This window comes from Zingiber officinale, chromosome 8B, assembly GCF_018446385.1.
Source record: "Zingiber officinale cultivar Zhangliang chromosome 8B, Zo_v1.1, whole genome shotgun sequence".
Lineage (NCBI taxonomy): Eukaryota > Viridiplantae > Streptophyta > Magnoliopsida > Zingiberales > Zingiberaceae > Zingiber > Zingiber officinale.
This window is the reverse complement of record NC_056001.1, coordinates 4,001,453-4,026,033: the sequence shown is the minus strand read 5'-3', so window position 1 is coordinate 4,026,033 and position 24,581 is coordinate 4,001,453. Positions and strand designations below refer to the sequence as shown.

At 45.9% G+C, this 24,581-nt stretch overlaps 1 protein-coding gene and 1 pseudogene across 1 annotated transcript; both read right to left on the bottom strand.

Annotated features, from left to right (window-relative positions):
• Positions 1 to 1,252: 1,252 nt before the first annotated feature.
• Positions 1,253 to 19,397, bottom strand: LOC122015665 (annotated as a pseudogene).
• A 1,146-nt stretch (positions 19,398 to 20,543) lies between these two features.
• LOC122017518 (cytokinin riboside 5'-monophosphate phosphoribohydrolase LOG7-like) lies at positions 20,544 to 23,883 on the bottom strand. Its single transcript, XM_042575158.1, has 7 exons — positions 23,569 to 23,883; positions 22,692 to 22,789; positions 22,203 to 22,233; positions 21,794 to 21,893; positions 21,632 to 21,702; positions 21,326 to 21,469; positions 20,544 to 20,950 (listed from the first exon to the last, which is right to left on the bottom strand). Exons 1-7 carry the CDS (start codon positions 23,716 to 23,718, stop codon positions 20,855 to 20,857), a joined length of 690 nt encoding a protein of 229 aa, XP_042431092.1. The 5' UTR covers positions 23,719 to 23,883; the 3' UTR covers positions 20,544 to 20,854.
• Between the last annotated feature and the right edge of the window lie 698 nt (positions 23,884 to 24,581).

Sequence of the window (24,581 nt, the reverse complement as noted above, 5' to 3'; positions counted from 1 at the left end):
TTTTTGTTTTTCGAATTTGTGATTCGATTGTTCCTTTTGGTTAAACCTAGGGTTATATAAGGAAATTAAATATTAAATTTCTTTAAAAGGCTTTGTTTAGGCGGTGCTGGATGATCCCATACTCAAGAAGGCCTAGTCCTCACCATGCAGTCCTGGAAGCCAATTTTAGAAATTAATATTTAATTGAATTTATAACATGGGTGGATTTGGATCAATAATGTTAAGCATCGTTTGTGATCCAATTCTAAACTACTAAGAACGGATAAGTTAAATTTGAAATCAATAATGTTAAGTTCCGTTTGCGATTCCTAATTTAATTTCTAAAGAACACAATATGTTGTTAGTATAGGTTCAGGACTTGTACAAAATTTTTGTATAGGGGAACTAATATGATATTCCGCATAGCAACCAATACTGAATAGCAGGACGTTAAGGGAGACTACATAGCTAGTTTGAAGGGGAAAGATATGTTACTATACAGTCACCGCATAGAAGAACTACGGAGGTCGACAGAGTGGAGGAGTCCTGCCCGAGCGGCTGCCTCGTTCGCCCCAACAATGAGACCTGGCCATAGACTAAGTGGAGTCCTGGTCGAGCGGCTACCCCACTCGATCAAACAACGGGACCATTGTAGTATCTCTCAACATCCTTTTGGGAGATAGTACCGCTGACACGAGACATAGTCGACAGGCGGATCGTATAACAGAAACTTCTACTGTCACGTCAGGGATATGCATGTCCTGTTAAGGTATGATGTCAAGGTACTTTCCTGACAATATCCTTTAATGGGACACATCAGAGAGCATGTCCATACCTCGAGAAACACGCACGTTGCCCATTAGGGTTCTATATAAAGGAGGATCTATTACCAGCAGAGGTACGCGTTATTCTTGAGTTATACTATTGCTACTGTTGCTCCATTTTTCTTCACATTTTAGTGATTGACTTGAACGGATGGTCAACGTTGGGACCCCTTCCCTGACCCGGTACTATCGCAATTTATTTTACAGAGCAGAGTGGAGTCCACGTCCGATTAATGAAGTCGTCATCTCTTAACTTTCCAACTTCACGTTTTCAGACAGGAAATTTAACATATTCCTGTATTAATTCTGTAAATAACTTAAAATTATTTTGACATTACAAAATATTTGATAACAATAAAATAATAGTATTCTATCAAGGCTCTCCAAACAAATCCTCTTATTAAAATAAAATTAAAAATTAATTTAAACAGAATACTAAGATGCTTTATTCAGTGTACTGTAGGAGGGTTACAACTTACCCACGCTGTTCTACCTATTTAGCTACACATTTCCAAGTAAAATATGACTATGAAAAGTCGATGAAAAACATTTGGTTCATAAGTAATTACAACAGCTGGTCCGACAAACTGGGCAGCCGCCGGAAAAAGTTCAGGCTAGCCCGTGGCATTGGGTCCCAGAATATGGGGCGACGGAGGAAGTAGAAGCCGAGCGCCATAACCACCACCTTGGGCGGCACTACGAAGAGCACCATCGCCACCACAAGGCAGACAAAGATGAAGAACCTCGTTGCCCTGGGTCTCTCCAACTCACCAACGCCTGCACGCGCTCCCCCTGCGTCGCGAAGTCCCCCATCACCCTCAGTACACGCCCTGGCACCGTCCTAAGCCGGTCGTCCTGCGCCCTCACCACCTCTGGCGGCTTCATGCTAAGCACCGGATCGAACTCCTCTAATTCGTTTGCCTCCACTGTGTCCTCCTGTGATAACCGAGTATCCATCCTTGAAGGGATGGCGCTCGAGGCCTGAAACGATGGTACCAAGCCCTAATCAGGAACAAGTAGAGCGCCATCATGGGCACCACCAACTCTGGGTACCACACCAGCAGCAGGTGCATCACATGGACTAGCACCGTGGTGGTGGGGTTCCTCAACCGCCTGATGACGCCCATGACCCGGAACCAGGTTGGCCTTGCTTCTAATGACAACAAAGATAGTAATTCAGGAGATTTAGAGATTAATTTTAAATATTGATGATTTACCATATTTGGATTGTAATCTAAACCATATTTCTATATTTATTATTACTATATTTATAATAATATATTTCCATATTTATCATTATATTTTCTATATATTATCTTGATAATATATAGAAAATAAGTGAGTTAGCTTATGACAATTATCAATCAATAATAAAGAAACAATTATCTTTTCTTTCCTTATCTCTCTAGTTTTTGTCTATGTTTCCGCATTATGTATTCCAACATGGATGGTATCAGAACCATCATATTTAATTTCTTTCCATCAATTTCTCTCTTTTTCTCTGCTCGACGCAACCAATTTTCTTTTTTCCTAATTTTTCTTCCCATCATTTTCTCTCTTCTTTCTCTTCTTGACAGTAGCAACCAGTAGACCTCTGGTTTTCGTTGTCCTTTTCCAACCAACAGGTATGATCCGGCGGTAAAAATCCGGAACCCCATAAGGAGTCAACGCTGAGGGGAGGTCACAAGGTCCAATGGCTCGCCGGAAAAAGGCGAGCCGACCGGACTCAGAAGAAAGGAAAATCTGATAGTAAAAGGCACCCTGGTAGGGACCAGGGGTCCGACGCTCAAATAAAGCAGTGCGTAATGACCGAGCGGAAGGAGGTGCCGCCCGGACGGCGCAAAGAATCAAGGCCGCCCGGACGACGTTCATCGCCCGCTCGGCGGGCCGGGCACCCTAGTCAGACGGTGGGTAAAAGACGGGGACATCTTCTGACAGCCGTCAAGTCGTATGGCTGTGCCATACTTCTAGTCTGACAACGGGTGGTCCTGCCGTCCCATCAAAGAACATGCTCGGACTGTGGCAGCATGGTGTCAGGTAAGCTCTCTGACAAGTGCATACCGTGGTATGAGTTGCTGACACGTACGCACCTCGGTGGGCGTGCATCGGTTCCTTCTCCGTCTTATATAAAGAGGCTATTACTTCGCCAAAGGTACGTAGAATACAAATTGGGCAGCCACTTTCTCCAACACTTACCTGACTTGAGCGTCGGAGGACTGTCGCCGGGACACCCCTCCCGGCTCGGTTTTGTTGCAGGTTCGCCGGAGCACTCGAGGATCCAGTAGAGAGCGCCACGTGCCCAGCATCCGCTGACTCTTGATTCGGACAGGATCAAATTGGCGCCGTCAGTGGGAACGCTCCTACATCCGATCGGAGACAATGGATGAGGCTGGACGACAACACACGGTGACGCTTTCAGCAGAAGAACTCGATGCTCTGGTCGAGATGAAGGCCGCCAAACTCATGGAGCAAAAACAAAAAGCATCCGCCGAGCGGGCGGAGCAACAAGCAACATCTGCGTCTGGTGGCCGAGCGGAAGCACCTCCAGCCACCGTCGCATTCCATCGGGCCTTATTTCGCACCCCTGAAGCCATACCAGCCCGAAGAGATAGAGGATCTTCCTCAGATGAAATGCCAAGACGGGATGACAGGAAGGGGAAAGCTCCCCGAGCGGACTCCTCCCCCGAGCGGATCAATCGCCAATTTTCGGAGGCTATCCTACGAGACCCTCTGCCCAAGCACTACGTGCCTCCGACGATCGGCGAATACAATGGAACAACAGACCCGGATGATCATCTGGGTAAGTTCGACAATACAGCCACGCTCCATCAGTACACAGATGGAGTAAAGTGTAGAGTCTTCCTTACCACCCTCTCGGGATCGGCTCAACGGTGGTTTCGGAGGTTGCCGGACGGATCCATCACGAGCTTCAAGGAATTCTGAACGGCCTTCCTCCACCACTTCGCGTAGTCGGCGTTATCAAAAGACAAGTGTCAACTATTCGCCATCAAGCAAGAGCCAAGAGAATCGCTACGAGGCTATATTCGATTCAACCAAGTGGCAATGGATATCCCCTGCCACATCGGAGACGATGATGAATGCCTTCACGCAAGGCCTTGTGGATGGGGACTTCTTCCGGTCGCTCATCCGAAAGCCGCCCGAGATTATGATCACATGTTACATCGGGCCAACGAATATATAAATGTGGAAGAAGCGCAAGCCGCTCGGAAAAAGGAAACTCCCACCGAGCGGGCACCTGTTCATGCCGAGCGGAGACAGCACGCCGCTCAGCAGCCACCCAGAGGACCAAAAACTGAAGCAATCCGAAGAGGTGGACCCCTATGTTTTGCAAATTCCACCAGACGGATACGCACAACACGAGGGATTGCCGAAGCTTTCCCTTTGTGTCCAATCCTGTTCCGAAAGCCGAACGACGGTCGCCTCCCATCGGCAGGAGACGTAGGACTCATGAAGCTGACCGGACCCGCACCGAGGGGCGACATCAGCAGACACCCGATCGGCACCGATCCCAAGGCGGGAGAATCGCCGGACGTCCAGAGAACAGTCACGACCGTCCGCTCGGGAGGAGGAAAATAAGAACAATACTTCCGAGGCGAGATCAACGTTATTCTGGTGGGCCGACCGAGGAGATTCACAAGGCGAGAAAGGCGGGCGTTCCGCCAGATCCACGCGGTCGGTTGCAACCAAGAGCGGGCAAGTGGACCGAAATCACTTTCGGACCGGGGACTTAGAAGGAGTAGAAGTGCTCCACGACGACGCTCATTAAAGCGATAATATCAAATTACACCATTCACCGTATATTTGTTGACACGGAGCTCGGTCAACATCATATTCAAGAAGGCGTTCGATCACCTGCAAATAGATCGAGCCGCTGCCCATGACGACCCGCTCTACGGGTTTACAGGCAACGAAGTTCAGGTCGGACAAATCCGGCTAGCCACCTCGCTGGGAGAGCTCAGGAGGACAAGGACAATAAACTTCGTGGTGGTCGACTCTCCTCATCCTACAACGTCATTTTGGGACGGCCGGCGGTTGTCTCAACCTTCCACCAGAAGATAAAGTTCCCTGTGGAGGACAAAGTAGGGAAGTGCGGGGAGATCAGCTAGCAGCTCGGCGGTGCTAGCAGAAGCTTGTTCCGCTCGGAAGGCGCCCCGAATCGAGGTACACGCCATAACCGAGAAACCTCCTGCTTTAATTTATGATGAAAAGGAGGAAGTCCAGATCCATCCGACCCGATCGGAGGCCACGACTTTTATCGCCTCTGATCTGGAGAAAGAACAGAAGGAGAAGCTGATTCAATGCCTCCAACAAAATCATGATGTCTTCGTCTGGTCGACACATGAATTACCTGGAATTTCCCCAAGCCTAGCGCAGCATGAATTGCATGTCCGACCGGACGCTAGGCCAGTGAAGCAGAGAAAAAGGAACTTTAGCGCCGAGCAGAGTGCCATTATCCGGGCGGAGGTGGAAAAACTTCTGAAGGCCGGCCACATACGCGAGGTGAGCTGGCTAGCCAACGTAGTCTTGGTCTCCAAGCCGGGCGGTGGGTCTGCATCGACTTTCGAGATTTGAACAAGGCATGCCCCAAGGATTTTTATCCTCTGCCTGGATAGATCAGTGGTGGACTCTACGCACTGCGAACTAATTTGCATGCTTGACGCTTACCAAGGATATTATCACATGGCACCGGAAGATCAAGAAAAGTAAGCTTCATAACTGCAGGTATTGTTACAATGTGATGCCGTTCGGATTGAAGAATGCCGGAGCCACCTATCAACGCTTGATGAACAAGGTGTTCAAGGAGCAGATCGGGAGGAATCTGGAAGTTTATGTGGACGACATTCTTATCAAATCCGTCCGAGCGGCCGATCTTTTCAAGGATATGGAAGAAACCTTCCGAACGCTGCGCAAATATGGAGTCAAACTAAATCCCCAAAAGTGCCTGTTCGGAGCCAAAGGAGGGCGCTTCTTGGGGTTAATAGTGACCGAGCGGGGAATTGAAGCAAATCCCAGCAAGATTAAAGCACTGCAAGACATACCGCCCCCAAGAAATACAAGAGAAGTGCAAAGGTTGACCGGTCGGATAACTGCTCTATCGAGATTCATCTCCAGAACCGCCGACCGGAGCCTGCCATTCTTCAAGATCCTGCGCAAGGCTACTAAATTCCAGTGGGATGAAGAATGTGACCGAGCATTTGAAGAGTTGAAGACATATCTTAATTCTCTACCAGTGTTAGCCAAGCCGGTCGGGGGTGAGTCACTTATATGTCGTCAACTGAGCATGCTGTAGGCTCAGCACTTGTGAGGGCGAACGGCGAAGAACAGCCGGTGTATTTTCTAAGCCACATTTTAAAAGATGCTGAATCTCGTTACACTGGGCTCGAGAAGTTGGCCTTTGCTTTAGTTCTAGCCGCTCGGCGCCTGCGACCGTATTTCTTGGCTCATACCATTATTGTCCGGACGAACAGTCCACTTGGAAGAGTGCTGTTGAATCCAGAAGCGTCCGGACGGCTTATCAAGTGGACGACAGAATTAAGTGAATTTGACATCCAATATCAGCCCCGCTCGGCGATTAAAGCTCAATCCTTGGCTGATTTTGTGACCGAAGTGCAAAGGCCAGAGCCGGAAGCTATGTGGAGAATATATATGGATGGATCCTCCAGTCGGCTTGGAAGTGGGATCGGAATATTACTACTCTCACCTCAGGAAGAAAAGATACACCTATCCGTCCGGCTAGATTACAAAGCTACTAACAATGAAGCAGAGTATGAGGCCCTCATAGCCGGATTACAGGCGGCACGGCATGTGGGAGCAGGTCGGGTGACACTCTATTCCGATTCGCAGTTGGCCGCTTAGCAACTTTCCGGCACCTTTGAAATCAACTGTGTTCGGCTCAAACTCTACGCTGAGGCCTTTGAAAAACTCAAAGCTACTTTCCGAGAGGTGCTTATTCAGAAGATCCCTCGAACGAAGAACGATGAGTTAGCCAAACTCGCGAGCTCAATAACGCGGTCGCCATTCAACAACCAATTGAAAAACGCTGCTGGTGGCGCATGTCGACCGGATGCAAGGCCTCGCGTTTCAGAACTGGAGGACACCTATTATAGAATTCCTCCGTTCGGGCACCACACCATCCAATGAATATGCAGCCCGGCTCCTCAGAAGAAGAGCCGGTCGGTTTACACTCATCGGAGAGCAGCTTTACAAGAAAGCTTTCTCGTGCCCTTTGTTGAAATGTGTAAGCTCGGAGGACTCAACTTACATCCTCCAGGAAGTACATCAAGGATCATGCGGGGGTCATCCGGGCGGACGCTCATTGGCCAAGAAGATCCTCTTGGCCGGATACTTTTGGCCAACTTTACAAACAGATGCCGCTCGGACAGTATCTACATGCCTCTCATGCCAGAAGTATCACAACTTCTCCCACCGACCGGCAAAGGAGATGAAGGCATCAACCATCTCATGTCCGTTCGATCAATGGGGAATGGATATTGTGGGTCCATTTCCGATGGCGACCGGGCAGAGGAAATTTTTACTAGTGGCGGTAGACTATTTCTCCAAGTGGGTGGAGGCCGAGCCGCTGGCAAAGATCACTGAACAAATGGTTAAAAAATTCATCTGGCAACACATCATTTGTCGGTTCGGCATCCCTCGCCGACTAGTGTCCGACAACGGGCGGCAGTTCACAGGGAAGATGTTAGAGGATTGGTGCAAAAGCTACGGCATTGAGCAACATTTCACGTCCGTGGCCTATCCTCAGAGCAACAGGCTGAAGTCACCAACCGGAAATTCTTCAGTCTGCGCACTCGGCTCGACCATTTGGGAGGAGGTTGGCGGATGAAGTGCCGAGCGTCTTGTGGGCCATCCGAACGACGCCAAAAGAGGGACGGGAGTCACACCGTTCCATTTGGTATATGGCGGTGAGGTTGTCATACCGGTCGAGGTCGGCGTCGAGCCGGATCCGAGCTATGATGATGACAACGCCGAACGAAGAAACATGGAGTCGGACTTGGTAGAAGAGGAGAGGGCAAAGACGTCCGTTGGCAGTGGATGAAGCAAAACTACAACCGCGCGTAATTCCCAGATCGTTCCAAGTCGGCGATCTTGTCCGGAAGAAAGTCAAGCCGGTCGGCGACGTCAACACGCTTGAAGCTCCATGGGCAGGCCCTTTCAAAATCATCGAAAAGCTACGCGGGCGCGTATTATCCGGAGGACGAGGACGGACGGCACTAGATAGGCCGTGGGCGCGAACCACCTCCACCTTACGGGGTGAAAGGTGTATCATCGAGATCACCCCGTATTTCATTTTCGACTAAATACTTGAAATGCAGAGATGAAAAGTCAAAAGAGCGAATATAAGGCATTATCATCGTAAACAGAAGGCCCCCGAGCCGATCGGCCGGGAGGTTTATATCCGAGACGGGAGCTCGAAACAGAAGGCCCCCGAGCCAATCGGCCGGGAGGTTTATATCCGAGCCGGGAGCCGGCGTCTATAAACCCTCCGAGCGGAAGGCCGACGAGCACCGTCGTTAAAGATCGAGAGCCGCGCTGATCGGCTATAAACCTCCAGGCCGACGAGCACCGTCGTTAAAGATCGAGAGCCACGCCGATCGGCTATAAACCTCCAGGCCGACGAGCACCGTCGTTAAAGATCGAGAGCCGCGCCGATCGGCTATAAATAACCGCGCCGTCGACCCCCGACGATAAATATCAAGAGACGAGCAAAGGATGGTTAATCGGAATTAAAGAGGCAAACAAGTTTGCGCGCTGAGCGGTTGATCAGGCGCGTAAGCTTGTCTGGCATAGCGAGGTGCCGAGCGGAATGGTTATAAAGAATACTTAGTAAGTTCTTGCCACAATAAAAGGTGAAAGGAACAGAAGATCATCTATTACGCAAGCTAAAAAAGTCATTACAGAGATAGTTCGGGCCGAACGGCTGGAATACAAAAAAGTTTATAAAAACGCTCCTCAGACATCAAAATCAAAGAGAGCGTTGGGGATGGTGTCCATCACGCTCGCTATATCTTCGGGGGGGATGGTCAACTCGGCAGACAAGTGACCTTTGGTCTTTAGATATCCCACCGCCGCCTTGATCGCCTCCTCGAACGTGAGGGATATCTTGTCAGTGAACTTCTCTCCGAAGTCCTCCGAACAAAGGAACGCTTTCCTCACCTCGTCAGAGCGGGCCGACTCCCCCTCCTGGTATTCCTTGAGCGCGGCATGGGCGGCATCGCTGGCGGCTTGGAGCTCGGCCAGATCTCCGTCGAATCTTTGGAGATCCGCCGATCGGCCCTCCTTTTCGGCGGCCAACAGGGCGTCCAAGTCTTTGATGCGTTGTTCCAACCCCCTGATCTCCACCTTCATATAGTCCATATCATTGATGGCCTGTTGCTTCCGAGTGGTCGCCGTTGTGAGCTCCTTCTCTCGTTGCTTGATCATCGTTTCGAGCCGAACGACTTTGCTCGCCGAATCGTTAGCCCTTTTCCGTTCGGCATCTAGCGATTTTTTGGCCTTCGCCAGAGCGGCAGCCGACTGCCCGTTACCCCCAACGGTTTTTTGTTTTTTCAACTCGTCCTCCAGCTCGGCCAATCGATTGCTAATAGCGATCTGCTCCACCCAGTTCTACCAACAAATGTCCACAGGTTAGAAACCTAATTCGAATATGCAAATAAAGAAAAGGAGAGCATACCCCGGTGGCCTGTTGAAGGTTGCTATCGCCGAGCTGCCCGGGAGTCATCTTGGCTATGCGACGCCGAGCATCTAGCCAAGCTTGGGCAAGAGGGCCCGTCAGAGTAATCTGCTGCTCGGGGACCACTGGCCGGTCGGCAGCAGCCATGTACGCCTCTGAGGGGAGGCGCAGAACGGTCTTTATCAAGTTTTGGCCGCTCGGCTCGCTCTGAGAATCAGTGGCCTTATCGGACGGCCCACCGGCAGAAGAGGAGGGAAGCTCACCTATACGCCTGATACGGCGCAAAGTTCTGGAAGGGCTGGACGGCGGCACCTCCGAGCTGGCCCTCGGAGAGCCCTGAGGAGTTGGGGTACTCTCGAGGGAAACCGTCCCGGATAGCGCCGGTGCCCCCGCGCTCCGCTCGGGCAGTGGCTCATCAAGATTAGAGGCAGGGGCAAAGGCAGGGGCAAAGGCAGGGGCAGATTCTGGTTTTCGACGCTTCCGAGTGCGTAGCGGCACATCATCGGCCGAACGGCCCCCTACCTCAGCCTCGGTAGGAGGTTCCAGGTCACCCGCGGCCTCATTGTGAAAGGCAGGGACATCTGAGGCTTCGGGGACAGTTGGTGCCCCCTCACTTTCTCCACCGGTCGGATCGGATGGAGCAAGGCCCCGCTCGGCGGCCTCCTTGTTCGTCACCTCCTCAATCTGAGCAGCTTTCAGTTTGAGCTTCTCGGTAGCCTTGGCACGCCACATGACTTCAGTTGCAGAAGCAAAAAATAAATCAGTTAGAACAAAACAAATGGGAAGATAAGGAAACTTACTCATGCTGTAGGGCAGATCGGCGGGGATAGAAGACAAGCCGAATATATGCATTACTCCCGGAAGGAGCATCTCGTCAATATGATAGCGCTGACCGACTAGCCGCTCGGCTGCATGGAGATAGTCCGCGTCACCTCTAAACTTGCCGAGCTCCGGTTGCGCGGGCATAGCCGTCTGCCACTTGGTGCGGAAAGTCGGCCGCTCGGGAAAACGTATATAGAAAAAATGCTCCTTCCAATGTTTGTTGGAGCTCGGCATATGATCAAAAAGCACGAAGCCTATCCTAGACTGGAAAACAAAGGTACCCCACTCGGCTTGCTTGGGATAGTAAAAGTAATGGAATATTTTTGGGTCCAAGGGGATGTTGTTCAGCTTGAACAAAACTATCACTCCGCTCAGCAGCCTAATAGAGTTGGGAACTACCTGGCCGAGCGGAATGCGGAAATAGTTGCAGACTTCTAAGAAAAATTTGTGAGGTGGAAAACGCAGTCCGGCCAGAAATTGGTCTCGGAAGAAAAGCACTGTGCCGGACGGCGGTGCATGAGGCCGATCGGCCGGTGTGGCTAACACTATTTGGTGGTCGGTCGGCAGGTCATAAGTCCGGACGAGACGCAAGGCGTCTTCCTCATCAAAACGGCTCTCCATGGTCGTGTACCATAGACTTGGAGCTCCGCCAGTCGACTGTGAAGTGCTAGTCATGGTCAAGGGACGAGAATATAGGATGCCGAGGGGAGGGGTGAGCAAAGAAGGGAGAAGAAGCCAATTGAAGGAAACGGGTAACAAAAAGAAGAAAGCGCTGGGAACAAGAGAAAAGGCCTTACAAACAAAGAAGATGATCGACGAAGGGCCGAGATTTGCCGAAGAGTTGAGGGGCGAGGTTGCCGGAAGAGAATACGAGCAGAGAAGAGCTGGAGAAGAATGAAGCAGCGAGGCGGCAGCGGAAGCGGAGCCGCAAGCTTTATATGGCCGCCCGGAAGCAACCTCCACCGTCCGATCCAGGTCGTCGATATCGAGGTTGTCATCGGATCGTCCGTTTCAAACGGCGGCTGTCCCATCGGAAGTGACGTAACCGCCATACTCTGACAAATGTACGGTCGCCACGTGTCAGCCGGGTACTAGCCGCATTTAATGAGCTCCCCTTACCTCGCGCAGAGCACGTGATGGGTAGTATGGGAGAACAACGGACATCGATTCCCAAAAAATACAAGGCATGGACAAAGTATCGCCGGACAGACAGATATCGCCGCACGGATAAGCATCTTTATGCCTGGCCGAGCGGCCTAAGGCAATGATCATTGTTCGACAGATCGGCAGTCCAGTCAGTCGGACTTTGCCTCCTTCGACTAGACTCGAGAGGAAGGCAAGTGATCCGGCGGTAAAAATCCGAAACCCCATAAGGAGTCAACGCTGAGGGGAGGTCACAAGGTCCAATGGCTCGCCGGAAAAGGGCGAGCCGACCGGACTCAGAAGAAAGGAAAATCTGATAGTAAAAGGCACCCTGGTAGGGACCAGGGGTCCGACGCTCAAATAAAGCAGTGCGTAATGACCGAGCGGAAGGAGGTGCCGCCCGGACGGCGCAAAGAATCAAGGCCGCCCGGACGACGTTCATCGCCCGCTCGGCGGGCCGGGCACCCTAGTCAGACGGTGGGTAAAAGACGGGGACATCTTCTGACAGCCGTCAAGTCGTATGGCTGTGCCATACTTCTAGTCTGACAACGGGTGGTCCTGCCATCCCATCAAAGAACATGCTCGGACTGTGGCAGCATGGTGTCAGGTAAGCTCTCTGACAAGTGCATACCGTGGTATGAGTTGCTGACACGTACGCACCTCGGTGGGCGTGCATCGGTTCCTTCTCCGTCTTATATAAAGAGGCTATTACTTCGCCAAAGGTACGTAGAATACAAATTGGGCAGCCACTTTCTCCAACACTTACCTGACTTGAGCGTCCGAGGACCGTCGCCGGGACACCCCTCCCGGCTCGGTTTTGTTGCAGGTTCGCCGGAGCACTCGAGGATCCAGTAGAGAGCGCCACGTGCCCAGCATCCGCTGACTCTTGATTCGGACATGATCAAGGTACAAATAGAAATTTAGTGGCAACTTTTTTTTTCCTTCCTAGCAACGAGTTCTAGCAGCTAGCAGTCTTTTGTCTTTCTTTATAGCAACTAGATTCTAGCGGCTTCCTTACTGGTACGGGTCCTTATTGGTATGGGAAATCTCACCATCGCATTCCTCTACAACTGTTTTTCTTCTATTCTTGATTGAGTTATCTCAAACCTGCATTCACTACTTCGAGAGCAGATCCTCTGAATTGCTTTTTGCGGTCCAGGGGGTGGTCCCTCCATATTCATTGGTGGAATAGAAGCCCCTCATTCATAAAATAGGTGGGGATCATTCATCCTCACCAATGCATGTGGAGGGACCATCCCCTGGACCGCAAAAAGCGGTCCAGAGGATCCCATTCCCACCCCTTCACCCTTCTTTGTTTTAAAAAAAACAAATCACCAAAGTCGTATTTCTATTTATACTTATTGTTTCTCCTTAAATCTCTTCAACACCCCCACCTCCTTATCATATGTAGTCATTTCTTCATGAGCATATTTCTAAATTGCTGGTCTTCTAATTTTTTTTTTTTTAAAATAAAATTCTACTTTTCGTTTCTTTCCTTATTTTGACCCGCTTCTTTTCTTGTTTTTAAATTCCGTAACAGTCCAAATTTCTTTTTCTGACATGCTTTCCCACAATAAATAAATAAATATATATATATATATATATATTCTTCTCTTCCACGACTTCTATTTCTCTCTCTTCAAGAATCGAAACCCACTTTACTTTATCAAGTCCTCTTTTTCCAAGAAGCTGACGTCCTCTAACACGTCCTCTACCTTCTGAGCCTTTCTCCTCTCTTTCCCTTCCCTCGTTGTTTCGACTTTTAGCCCCTATTTTTTATTTCATTCTATTGTTGTTTCCTTCTAAAAAATAGTCTGAAATTATTTTTCTTATCTTTCCTCATTAATGTTCCCCTTCTTCTTCTTTCAAATTTCGATAAGAAATCTTCTACTAACAAATTTCTTCCTCTTAATCTTTCTTTTTCAAAATCAACAAGTTATTCTAAAACTCCTCTCTCTTATTTATTGTCATCTTTTCTTCGCTTTCCTATCTTCTTTTTAGTGAGGCAATTCCTCCTCTTTTCTCTTTTTCTTCTTAATTTTCTTGTTGTAAGAGCAATATTTTTGTTCTTCATAATTTCAAGGACATCAAATTTCATCCCTTTTTATCTCTTTCTCTCTTTCTTCTCCTTCTATCTCCTCTTTTACAATAGCAGGTTCATTATTACTATCTTTTCTCCATAACTATTGTTTCTTTTTTAGACGGTCAAATAACAAGTTTTTGCTAAGCACACAATAGCAGATTTTCTTCCTCTGCTCTAGCATATGCAACCATCAAAATGCAGCCTTATTTCTCTGTTGCTTTTATTCCGGAGACAGATCAGATTCCAACCATCAAACAACAACTCTTCGTCTCCTTCTAGTTGTTGTCTTCTTTCATCAAAGGCAAAGTTCAACAAATCTGTCGTTTCATTGATCGCATTGATGGATTTTGCTCTAGAAGATATGATTGGTTAACACCAAAGTCAACGACATTCAAATATCTCCCGTTGAATTTGTCGAGAGGTAATGACGACAAAGATAGCAATTCAAGATATTCAAAAATTGATTTTAATTATTGATGATTTACCACATTCGGATTGTATTTCAAACCATATTTCTATATTTATTATTACCATATTTATAATAATATGTCTTCATATTTATCATTATATTTTTCTATATTATCTTGATAATATGTATAAATAATGAATTAACATATAATAATTATTAATCAATAATAAAGAAATAATTATCTTTTTTTTTTTTTGCTTATCTCTCTATTTTTTTTTTGTCAGTGTATTTCCGCATTATGTATTCCAACGAATGCTCCACGAGTGAGTGTCGGCGTCAAGCATCCACCGCCCCAGTGGCGGTTCCGACCGCTCCAGCTAGACCCGACCCCGGGCCGCGTCTGGCCCGGACCCAGCCCGGGCCCGTAACCGGGTCAACGGGCCGGTTGCCCGTTGACCCGGTTCGCCGGGTCGAACCGGAACCGGCCCGGCAAGTTGCCAGGCCGGTTCCGGTTCCGGTTCATTGGTTGTAAAACCGGCGGTTCAGTCGCAATTTTTTTTTTTAAACGGCGGTTCAGCCGTTGGAACCACCAGTTAACCGGCGGTTCGTAGCCGTTGGAAGGGTTTTTTGGGTATTTTTTTTCAACGGTTAGGATCATTTGACCATTTTTTGATCAATGACTATGATTTAGTGTCCGTTACTATCAAAACTCTATAAATAGAGAGCTCATTTCATCATTTTTCACACACATCTTCTCTACTCTTAATCTCATTTTCATATTCTCTAATCTGTACACGTTTTCGTTTTCAATTTTCAATTACAATGGAAGGAGGCCGCGGAGGTGCATCATCTCGAGCTCGGAAGGGAAAGCAAATAATGAATCCGCGAGAGGAGGACCCCAACATTCAATCCACCGATGATAAGATCGAGCATCTTCCGAATCCGACACCCGAAACACAAGGAAGTACCGATGCAATTACTTCTAAGGTTCGAGAACTTCCTCCTCTAAAGTCTTATATTTTCACTAAACATTTTGAGAAGATCACTCTTTCGTCGGGAGAAATGCGTGCAAAATGTAAGCACTGCAATGCTTCCTACAAATTCCAAGCCGGCGACGGCTATGGGTCGTTGAAACGACATGTAGAAATGAAGCACCCGACGGAATATGGACTCGACTGTTCTCAAATACAATTATCAAGATTTTCTTCAACTAGCGGTAGTACCGATTCCGGTTTATTTTTATATTCGGATAATAAATTAAGAGAATCATTAGCTAAATTTGTTTCCGTATAACATCTTTCTTTTAGTTTTCGATCTAAATGCACATTTGAAGATTTTTGTAAAGAATCTCTTAATCCATGTACTAAACGTGTTCCTAGGACTACACTTACTCATAAAATTAAAAAATTAGTAACACAAGGGAAAAAGAATTTAATTGATGAATTTAGTAAATTAGATAATAAAATTTCTTTATGTTCCGATATTTGGAGTGATCATTGGCAAACACATTCGTATATCGGTGTGACTTGCCATTGGATCGATAACTCTTGGAACCTCCAAAAAAGATTATTAGCTTATAGAGTTTTTGATGAATCACATAATGCTCATAATATCACACAATTATTATGTTTAATTTTAGAAGAATATGGTTTAACTCATAAAATATTTTCAATATCATTAGATAATTCTAGTTCTAATACCGCTTGTATAGATGATCTAAAATTTGTTTGTCAACCTATTATTGGAGGTTTATTTTTTGCATATTCGTTGTGTATACCATGTTTTAAATTTATGTGTCCAAGATGGTTTAAAAATTTTAGAAAGTTATATTAAACCAATTAGAATTGCAATTTCTTATTTATGGTCTCATCCATCTATAATGAAACAATGGGGTAGGTTTTGTAAAATTAATGGAATGAGACCAAAAAAATTTCCACATGATGTACCAACACGTTGGAATTAAACATACCAATTATTACAAGATTATTTCAATATAAAGAATTATTATGTTCATTTTTTTCACAAAACACTAATATTAATATATATTTATTTTCACAACAATGGAATATTTGTAGTAGTATTTGTGAAATTTTAAAAGTATTTAATGATGCAACCGAACAACTTTCCGAGGTTTATTATCCCGCTGCTCAATTAGTTTTAGAAAATTTTTCTAATATAGTATTAGTTTTAAATGAACATATTAATAATGAATCTTTATCTCCTTGCATCTTAGCTATGAAAACTAAATGGGAAAAATATTTTTATTTAATTCCTGAAATTTATTTAATTGCATTTGCTTTAGATCCTAGATTTAAATTAGAAGTTTTACCAGAAATGTTAACTTTATATTATGACGCTTTAATTCCAATTAAAGATTCTTCTTCCCCTTAATCCAGTTAATATTATATATAATGTTAGAATTTATTTATATGATATTTATAATCAATATTATGCAAAATATGGAATATAAATTAATATTTCTGAAATTCAACAAACTACTAGTAGTAATTTAAAACTTACAAAAGCACAACTCTTATTAAAAGAACGGACAAAACGTCCATGAGGATCCTCAAGTTCCACACAGGAACTTGAGAATTATTTTATGACTTCTTTTGATTTTAATGAAGCAGATAGTGAAAACTTTGATATCTTAAAGTGGTGGTCACAGAAGGTTCAAAGCTTTCCCGTTCTCTCCATGATCGCAAAAGAAATTTTAGCTTTTCTAGTGTCAACTGTTGCTGTGGAGCAGATGTTCAGTGCGGACGACAACATATTAGATGAACGACGATCAACTTTGTCTCCCGACTCATTGGAAGCCCAAGCATTACTGGACGATTGGACTAGAGCGGAGAAAAGAATTCAAGGAATGCAACTTTCAGATGACGAAGTTGAAGATTTTGATACTGAAGGAAGATTTTGATACTGAAGGAACAAATACGACAGGAACAGGAAATGAAAGTGAATGAAAATGTAAAAGGATAAAAATGTAAAAGAACTATGTGGGCTTTGATTCCCCTAAAGGGATACGTAGACAACTTAAATAAGTGCAAGCCATTTTTTAATAAATTTAAATTTCTAATTTTTAATGTTTAATTTTTAATTTTTTTTAACATATTAATCTTGAACCGTGGCGAACCGTGACGAACTGTGAACCGGCGGTTCTGAACCGTGAACCGTAATCATCTTAGACGATTAAGGTTAAGGGTCTGACCTGCCTGGAACCGTCGAACCGACGATTCCGAGCCGTCGGTTCCAAATCATGGTCAAGCGTAGCTCCAGCCACTACGCCATCATCCTAATTGCCGACACCAGCAACACCTCTTGGTGCACCACCCCAATGGCTTTCAAGTAGTGCATTCGGGGAAGCATTGGCTGGGCGTACATGGCGCAGGTGTCGCGCAACAGCGTCGTGCACGCGAAGCGGACCGCCAGCTGCACCTCTCCCATCTTCTTGACACCGGGCCGTAGCAATTGCAGCAGCGGGTAGGAGTTCGTGTACACCTTGTTGCTCTCCAAAGTGGAGACCTGGACCTTGCCGATCCGGTAGTCCTGCCGATCGCTCGTCGGCTCGAACATCCGCCAGTTGTCGAACACGACAACGTTGAGCACCGTGCAAGCGTCATACACCTGCTACGTGTACTGCTCGTTCCATCTAGGGTCGAAGCTATCGAGAACAGTCCACGTCCGCATCCACTTCTTGCCGTACTTAGCGACGCAGTAGACGTCGGTGGAGCCCTTGCCTCCGCCGTCGCCATCGGGAGTAGACCATGGACCCCTATAATGCCTAATTCCAGCACGCCTACTGCTGACTTCCAGAACTGCTTCGCCGTCTACCGGAAGTCGTTGCACACATGCATGCGCCGCCTCGTCCAGCACGTAATATCCTCCCTCCAGGCACAGCCGGAGGTTGATGCGGCCTCAATAGTGCCGCCACTCAACGGCCCTCCTACTCCCCCTCCTCCCTCCCCTTCGATTGCCGCCTCGAGGTTCAACTACTGCGACGCCACCCCCTGACACTCATCTAATCTTTGCTCCACCGAGGACAAATTATTACTGTGTATCCGAGCAGCGCCGCCTCCTTGGTTGTTCGGTCCTCCATCATCACGAGCATCTCCTTGTTTGTGAGGGGCTCGGACACGACAAACATGAGATCCTCCATCCATGTAAAGGAACACGAACTGCGATTCATCGAGTTGGGCCGCCACGTCCTTGACGATTGAAACCCCGGCCGAATCTTGATGCGCACGTCGTGCACTGACGCCGGCGCTGCAAGGCGCAGATCCTGGGCCTCGATGATGGAGGCCCGAAGGTACCACATCGTAGGCGAGTGGTACACTTTTGATCAGGTGTAGACCTAACTCACATACGGCTCGTCCGAGCTCCCAGCTGAGATCCTCTGGTCTGCGGACCGGAGGATGATTCTTTCGTACGTATTAGTGGAAATTGATGTTCCCCAATCTATATAAATAGATGATTTCTTGATCAATAAAATGTGAACAGAGGATCCGGGCATCCAGCCTTCCCGAACTTCACGCCTCGGGAACGATTCGTCTGCCTGCGTCCCCGTCCACACCGCCACCATGATGTCCCCTGTTGTTATTGATGCATCGTTGCCGCCGCCACCCTCTAAGAGCCAGCGGCCCGTCCGGCACTTCTCGGACGGGGACGTCTGTCAGATCCAAGCACGCGCCACCTATGAAAATTTCTGGTGGCCAGCTGTCCCAAACAGAAATCTCTAGCCTAGACTCTGGCCTGCCATGGTTCAGAGCGAACACTTGGTTCCACTCCGGGTTTCCGCTACCGCCACCGCAGTTGCGCCCCGGCAAGGAACGGCGGGCATGTGACCCCTCTCGGATCCTCACATGCGAAGGACTCGGTCGGGCGAAGCCCCCATGCCTTCCCAACGCGGGCAAAAAGGTAGTACATCGGCTCAACCAAGTCGTAGACCGCCGGCGGTGCTCGGTCGACGGACTCGCTGCCAGAAACGAAGCTCTTCGACGAAACCCGTCCATCCCTTTCCTTGCTCGCGGAAGTTTGCTTCTTCCGCACCTCCGGCGGGTACGCCTCTATCGATGTGGGCTCCGGGGACGGTGGTGCCACCGCTTCAGCGTTCATGTTCACGGAAGGAGGCGGAGATTCCTCCACAACCACAATGGAGACCAGCGGCGGGGACTGCGTCTCGATAGCGGCCTCCGTAGGAACAGGAGCAGGGGCATCCGGCAGCAGGTCCTTAGGTTATTCAGGCTTGGGAAGCGGTGCGGGAGTGGGATGGTTTGGATCCGCTCCCTCTGGCTTGGCCTCCTCCAGAAGGAGCGGTTCGTCGTAGTAGTAAATCTTGAGGCCAATTTCGCTTTGGATCCAGCTGAGGCGGCCAATTTCGCTTTGATTCTTCTCTAGCAGCCCACTCTGCTTTTTCGCGCGCTGCATTGCTGATGGGTCGGTTGCTTCGCGCGCTTTCGCGTATCGAATTCGCGCTTTACAAAAAGGTTAGTTAAAGAATTTCTGATCCTTTTACGGCTTCAAACTAACGGCACTCCTAACAAGAGAGTATTAATTTTGTATACAGAAATTAAAGCCAAAAATCATACGTAACTCATATCTCACCCCAAAGCTCAAGAACTGCTCAACCTCAATCTTTAAGGTGATTCGACGGCGACGAGTGGCATATGCCACCATTGTACTTGTCCACTGCAACCTGATTTGGAAATCCACTCGCTGTTTATAAATTATCATTACAGAATCCCTGTGATTCATGGATTTCAACATCTGTTGAAAGTAAGGTTAATTTTTCAGAAAGAAGAAAGGCATCACTTTGTAAGGAGTCAACATAAATAATGAAGCATGAATGCCTGGAATCTTGTGATATCAATGTACTTTTTATTCCTTCCGACTATTTATCTTGTGATATTTCAAATTTCTTTCACCTCACAACTTACTCTACGATTTCATGGACTTCCTCGTCACCACTTCCGCTATCTATAAGTCTCGCTCCTGTTTCTATCTTCTTCTCCCTCCTTTTCTGCCTCATATTTAACATTAGATAGTTCTCTCACTGCTATTTCCGTCTTCCAAATTTTCATGGCTTACCACTTATCTTTATCGAACACTTTCTTAGAATCCAACTCGACTATCATTGATTCATCTTCCCAGTGTTTCTGTGTTTGCATTAGTTAATTATCAATAAAACACACATCTAAGAATCTCCTCTTGAGAGGACCAATTGATATTTTCCACTGAGAAAAAGGAACATCCTTTGCAGTTGACCCATGAGAGCAAAAACGCTGTGCTTCCATCCATGAAGCTCTATCAAAGCTCCAAGCCGGCCAAATCAGAATTTGAAGCGACAATTTAAAAATTAAAATAACTTTATTAATCAAAATGGACTACTTAATGACTTCAAACACTAGTTCTAGTCAAGCATTCTTAGTTTTTTTTTTTTTCTTTTACTTCTCTTAGTTACTTTCAAACAGAAAACCCATTTTTTAACCTTTATCACCAGCACAGGACCTCGTACGTAACGTTTGCTTCGCTAAATCATGAATTCAAAAGGAGACTACAAGACGGCAACAAGGGTCCAATCCAATCATTGAGTTTATGCACGATAAATAGATACAGAATTCAAAATCTATCTATCCTTCCACTGGAAGTGACACACAGAACGAAGTACACAACTTGTGATTTAAATTGATTCATGAGGAATGGGATATGTCATACGAGTCATCAAATATTTAATCTACTAATGGGAAGTGCAGTCTAATGCAAGTCTATGGAGAAGATATAGGTCCTGACCGCTATTTACTTTCAAACTGTACTTTGTTTCTATTTATCCTGGTGTTTGAAGAGTATATAGTAAGTTTCGTTAGGAAATCAGTTGGCCGGAGAAGTTAGGAAGCAATGCCGGATTCTGGTTCCAGCACAAAGCTGAGAGGCTGCTGTTCAGTCTCCCACACCAAAGTGGATTCATACTCCGGTATGTATTCCTACAAAATACAAAGCACAATCTCTTCAGGCTATATTTCTAAGCATTCCTGGTTTGTTTGGTAAATTCTTATGATTAAGATGTCACGAGTTTAAATTATTTAGGGTCCGTTTAAAGGAATCTTAACCTTCACTACATAATCAAAACCGTTAACTTTAAAAGAATGTGACTTATAACAAGAAAATGAAACGTCAAGCTGAAACAGAGTGAATGGTTTTTTATAAATTAAATTTGCCCAGTCAAACTAATTAAATAATTAATTACTATCGGATGAGGCCATTGCCGAGATAATTGAGACATGCACGCAAGGGCAAGTTGGAGGGCTATAAAATTGCATGCGTGAATCATAAGCTTACAATATATTATTGATGCGTACCTCAAGTTTTCTCATTAGCTCCTTGGCGGAATGGGCAGATATAATTATGTGCCGAGCAGCTTGGGAAATGAAACCTTCTTCGACAGCCATATCAATGAATGACAACAATGAATTGTAAAAGCCATCAACATTCAATAGTCCAACCTGATGAGTCAATCACGTCGACATTTCTTTAAATAACATGATCCCACTTATATGAAGATAAAATAGAAATATACATGTGAAAGGCAGGCACGTCGGGTATGGAACGTTGATAAATCAAAAGGTAGGTCAATATTGCAGCTAAGCTTAAACTATATAACTTACCGGCTTCTTGTGGATTCCAAGCTGAGCCCACGTAATGACCTCTAGTAGTTCTTCGAGTGTCCCATAGCCACCTGTTGTGTGATTGGCATTACAAGACGCATGTTAGGAAGACCACGGATTAAGAAAAAGTAGAACTAGTTATAAAGTGTTTCAGAAGTATACCAGGCAAAGCTATAAAGGCATCTGCCTGTCGAGACATCTCAGCTTTTCGTTCATGCATGTCTAATACTGCCCTAACTTCTCCTATTGTCCCACCAGTTAACTGCAAAAAAACAGCACAATACATTACGATGATTACTAAGGTGAACAAAAAGGAGCACTTTCAACTTTAATCTACTTAAACAAAGAGGGAAGTAAAGGAAAGCTGGTAGAACAAATTTATTTATGCTCTTCAAATTCACATTAATACCACATCCTAAATGTAGGCAACTTCCAAAATATAATTATGAAAAAGAAATACAAACACTTTCGATCCCAAAGGTCTAATGAGCACTGATAGTAAAGTACTTGAGAACAAATCCATAAGCTTCTTCTGTGCATCGAAAAAAGAATGGATCTGAAATTTACTCACCTCCTTTAGCATCAAAGACTTCGGAATAATCCTGAAAAACATAAAATAAATAAATAAATAAATGCATTAAGTACATGAGATAGAAATAGAGCAAGATCTTTCTATGCAATAACAATATGATATTAATTAAATATCAAATGAAATTACAAGACATATATTTGTAAGAGTTAAGACTGACAAATAATAATACCCTTGGAGCTTTCCTGGTAATCCAAATAGACAAAACAGATTACGTGTTGAAGAATTATAATGCAGTTTTGCATGCAACAGATTTGCTTGTGCCAAAAAAAAAAAGTGCCTTTTGTTCACATATAGTTTAAATCTCCAGATTGCTCCACTTTTTATGTAACGCAAATACCATTACTAGGTTCCACTAGTAAAATATGTACCTGGTGAAAGGAGATGGAAAACGCGTCGCTAGTTCTTAAGCATATGACCAAACAATGGGAAACCAGAGTCGGTAAAAGAGGAAGGGAGAGAGAGACTGACCCCAAGACATGGCGCCCTCCATCATGGACTGCTTGAGAAACAAGGCCCATTAACCCAATGCTTCCTCCTCCATACACCAGATCGATGCCACTGTCCACCTGTTCAGGAACATGCCAATAAGAATAAAATGACATGCATATGCGGGGAAACCAAGAGCTAGTATTTTTGAATTGCCAATTAAGTTCCTAAGCTTGAGGACCAGTTAACGAAATCAAAGAAGACAAATCATAGATGGAACGGAGTCCAGATTAGTTTGGAAGGTCGAAGGTAGCATAGTAATGTCATGATGCCAACTTGCAGAGGTCAGCTCGTCGCATACATCAGTATCCCATGTAAGGTAAATCGATAGCCTCTATTTAGATTGGTTAAAGCAATAGAATATTGCTTCCTTCTTTTCGTTTGTTTGGCACTTGACAGAGCCCACGCAAGAAGGCTGATCGACAGACAACCAGATTACAGCTAGCAATCCATCATGCCAAACTCCCGAATTACTCCCACTGCGCAAGCACTCCCAAGAAACCCCATCCAACCTTTCGCTAACACAACAATCAGATCAAACGTTCGAAAAAAGATTTATAAAAAATCCAAGAAGAAGATGGAATCTTAATTAAACCAGTGCAACCCATGGAATGATCCACTAAAAAACAAATCACAAAAAGTTCTCCTTTTGAAACAAAAGGATCCCGAAAAGTCATTCGACCAAAATTTAACAAAAAACGACAGAAGTTCATTTGCTCTTCGACAGATCCCAGATGATCGAATGCGGGATTCCTCGTGGTTGTTCTAGAGAAACCTCGAAACCCTTCGAATCCATCAGGAAAAAAGAATAAAATTATCCGACAAAGGAAGCAACTTGATTTACGCAGTGTGAATGTACCAGTTCCTTTCCGAGCTCAACCGCCGCCTCCTGGTAGCTAGACTTCTTCCCGCATTGGCTCCCGCAGAATACGCAAATCCTCCGGAACCTAGAACCTTTCTCCGCCATCGTGGCCTCCGCCACCAACTCCAAACCTTGGCCTACCTCCATCGTCCGCCTGGAGCTCTATACCGAAAGGGCAAACGCACCTCTTGGAAGCTTTCAACCATCCACAATCCCCCAAAGACTCTCTCCTATTTATAAGCGCACGAGGCTTAGAATTCCAACCTTGATTTTTTTTTTTTTATAGCTCACGCTTCGCCTCGTTCTCACTTTGGTTGTCTAGGGTTTTGGGTCCAGCAGCGAACATACGATGCGGACCCCGCATACGAAGGCAGCCTTCCTTGAACCGCTACAGACAGATCAACGACCATGTGCGATCGCGTATGCATCATGAACGACTCCGATTGTACCAGGCTACATTTCACCCATAAGTGTTCTGTGTCCCAGGAGCAAAGCTGCGGATACCGAGAGCCTTCCTTTTCTGTCTGTGGAACATTATTTTTGTTTGTTTCCGCGGAGCAATGAACTGCAGTAGTTTTATTGAGTGTTTATGAAGAAAAGTCATCCACAAAATTAATAAAAGACTTGAAATGGGAGCGAAGGACAAAGGCAGTAGATGGAATGGCTCTGTCACAAGAACATGATAAACTTTTAGCCATGCATTGGCTTACCTACTCTCAATACTTCTTTAAGAATAGAGAAGAATTGTCGTGATAAGAATTTCTACAAAGATCAAGTTATTCTCCACGAGCATATAGATGCTATATATAGCAACTGGATTTCTTTAGGGTCATCCAATTGGATGAATGTCGTGGCTGGCGAGTATTCAGACTTTTTTAAGGTTTAACAAAGAAGAGTGGATTCATTCCACACCATGATAAAAGAAATAACGGACAGTTAGTTTAATTCAGATGTGGATCACGAGGGAAGAGTTTTCTATAGAATGGAAAGCTACCTGACGCATGCGAATA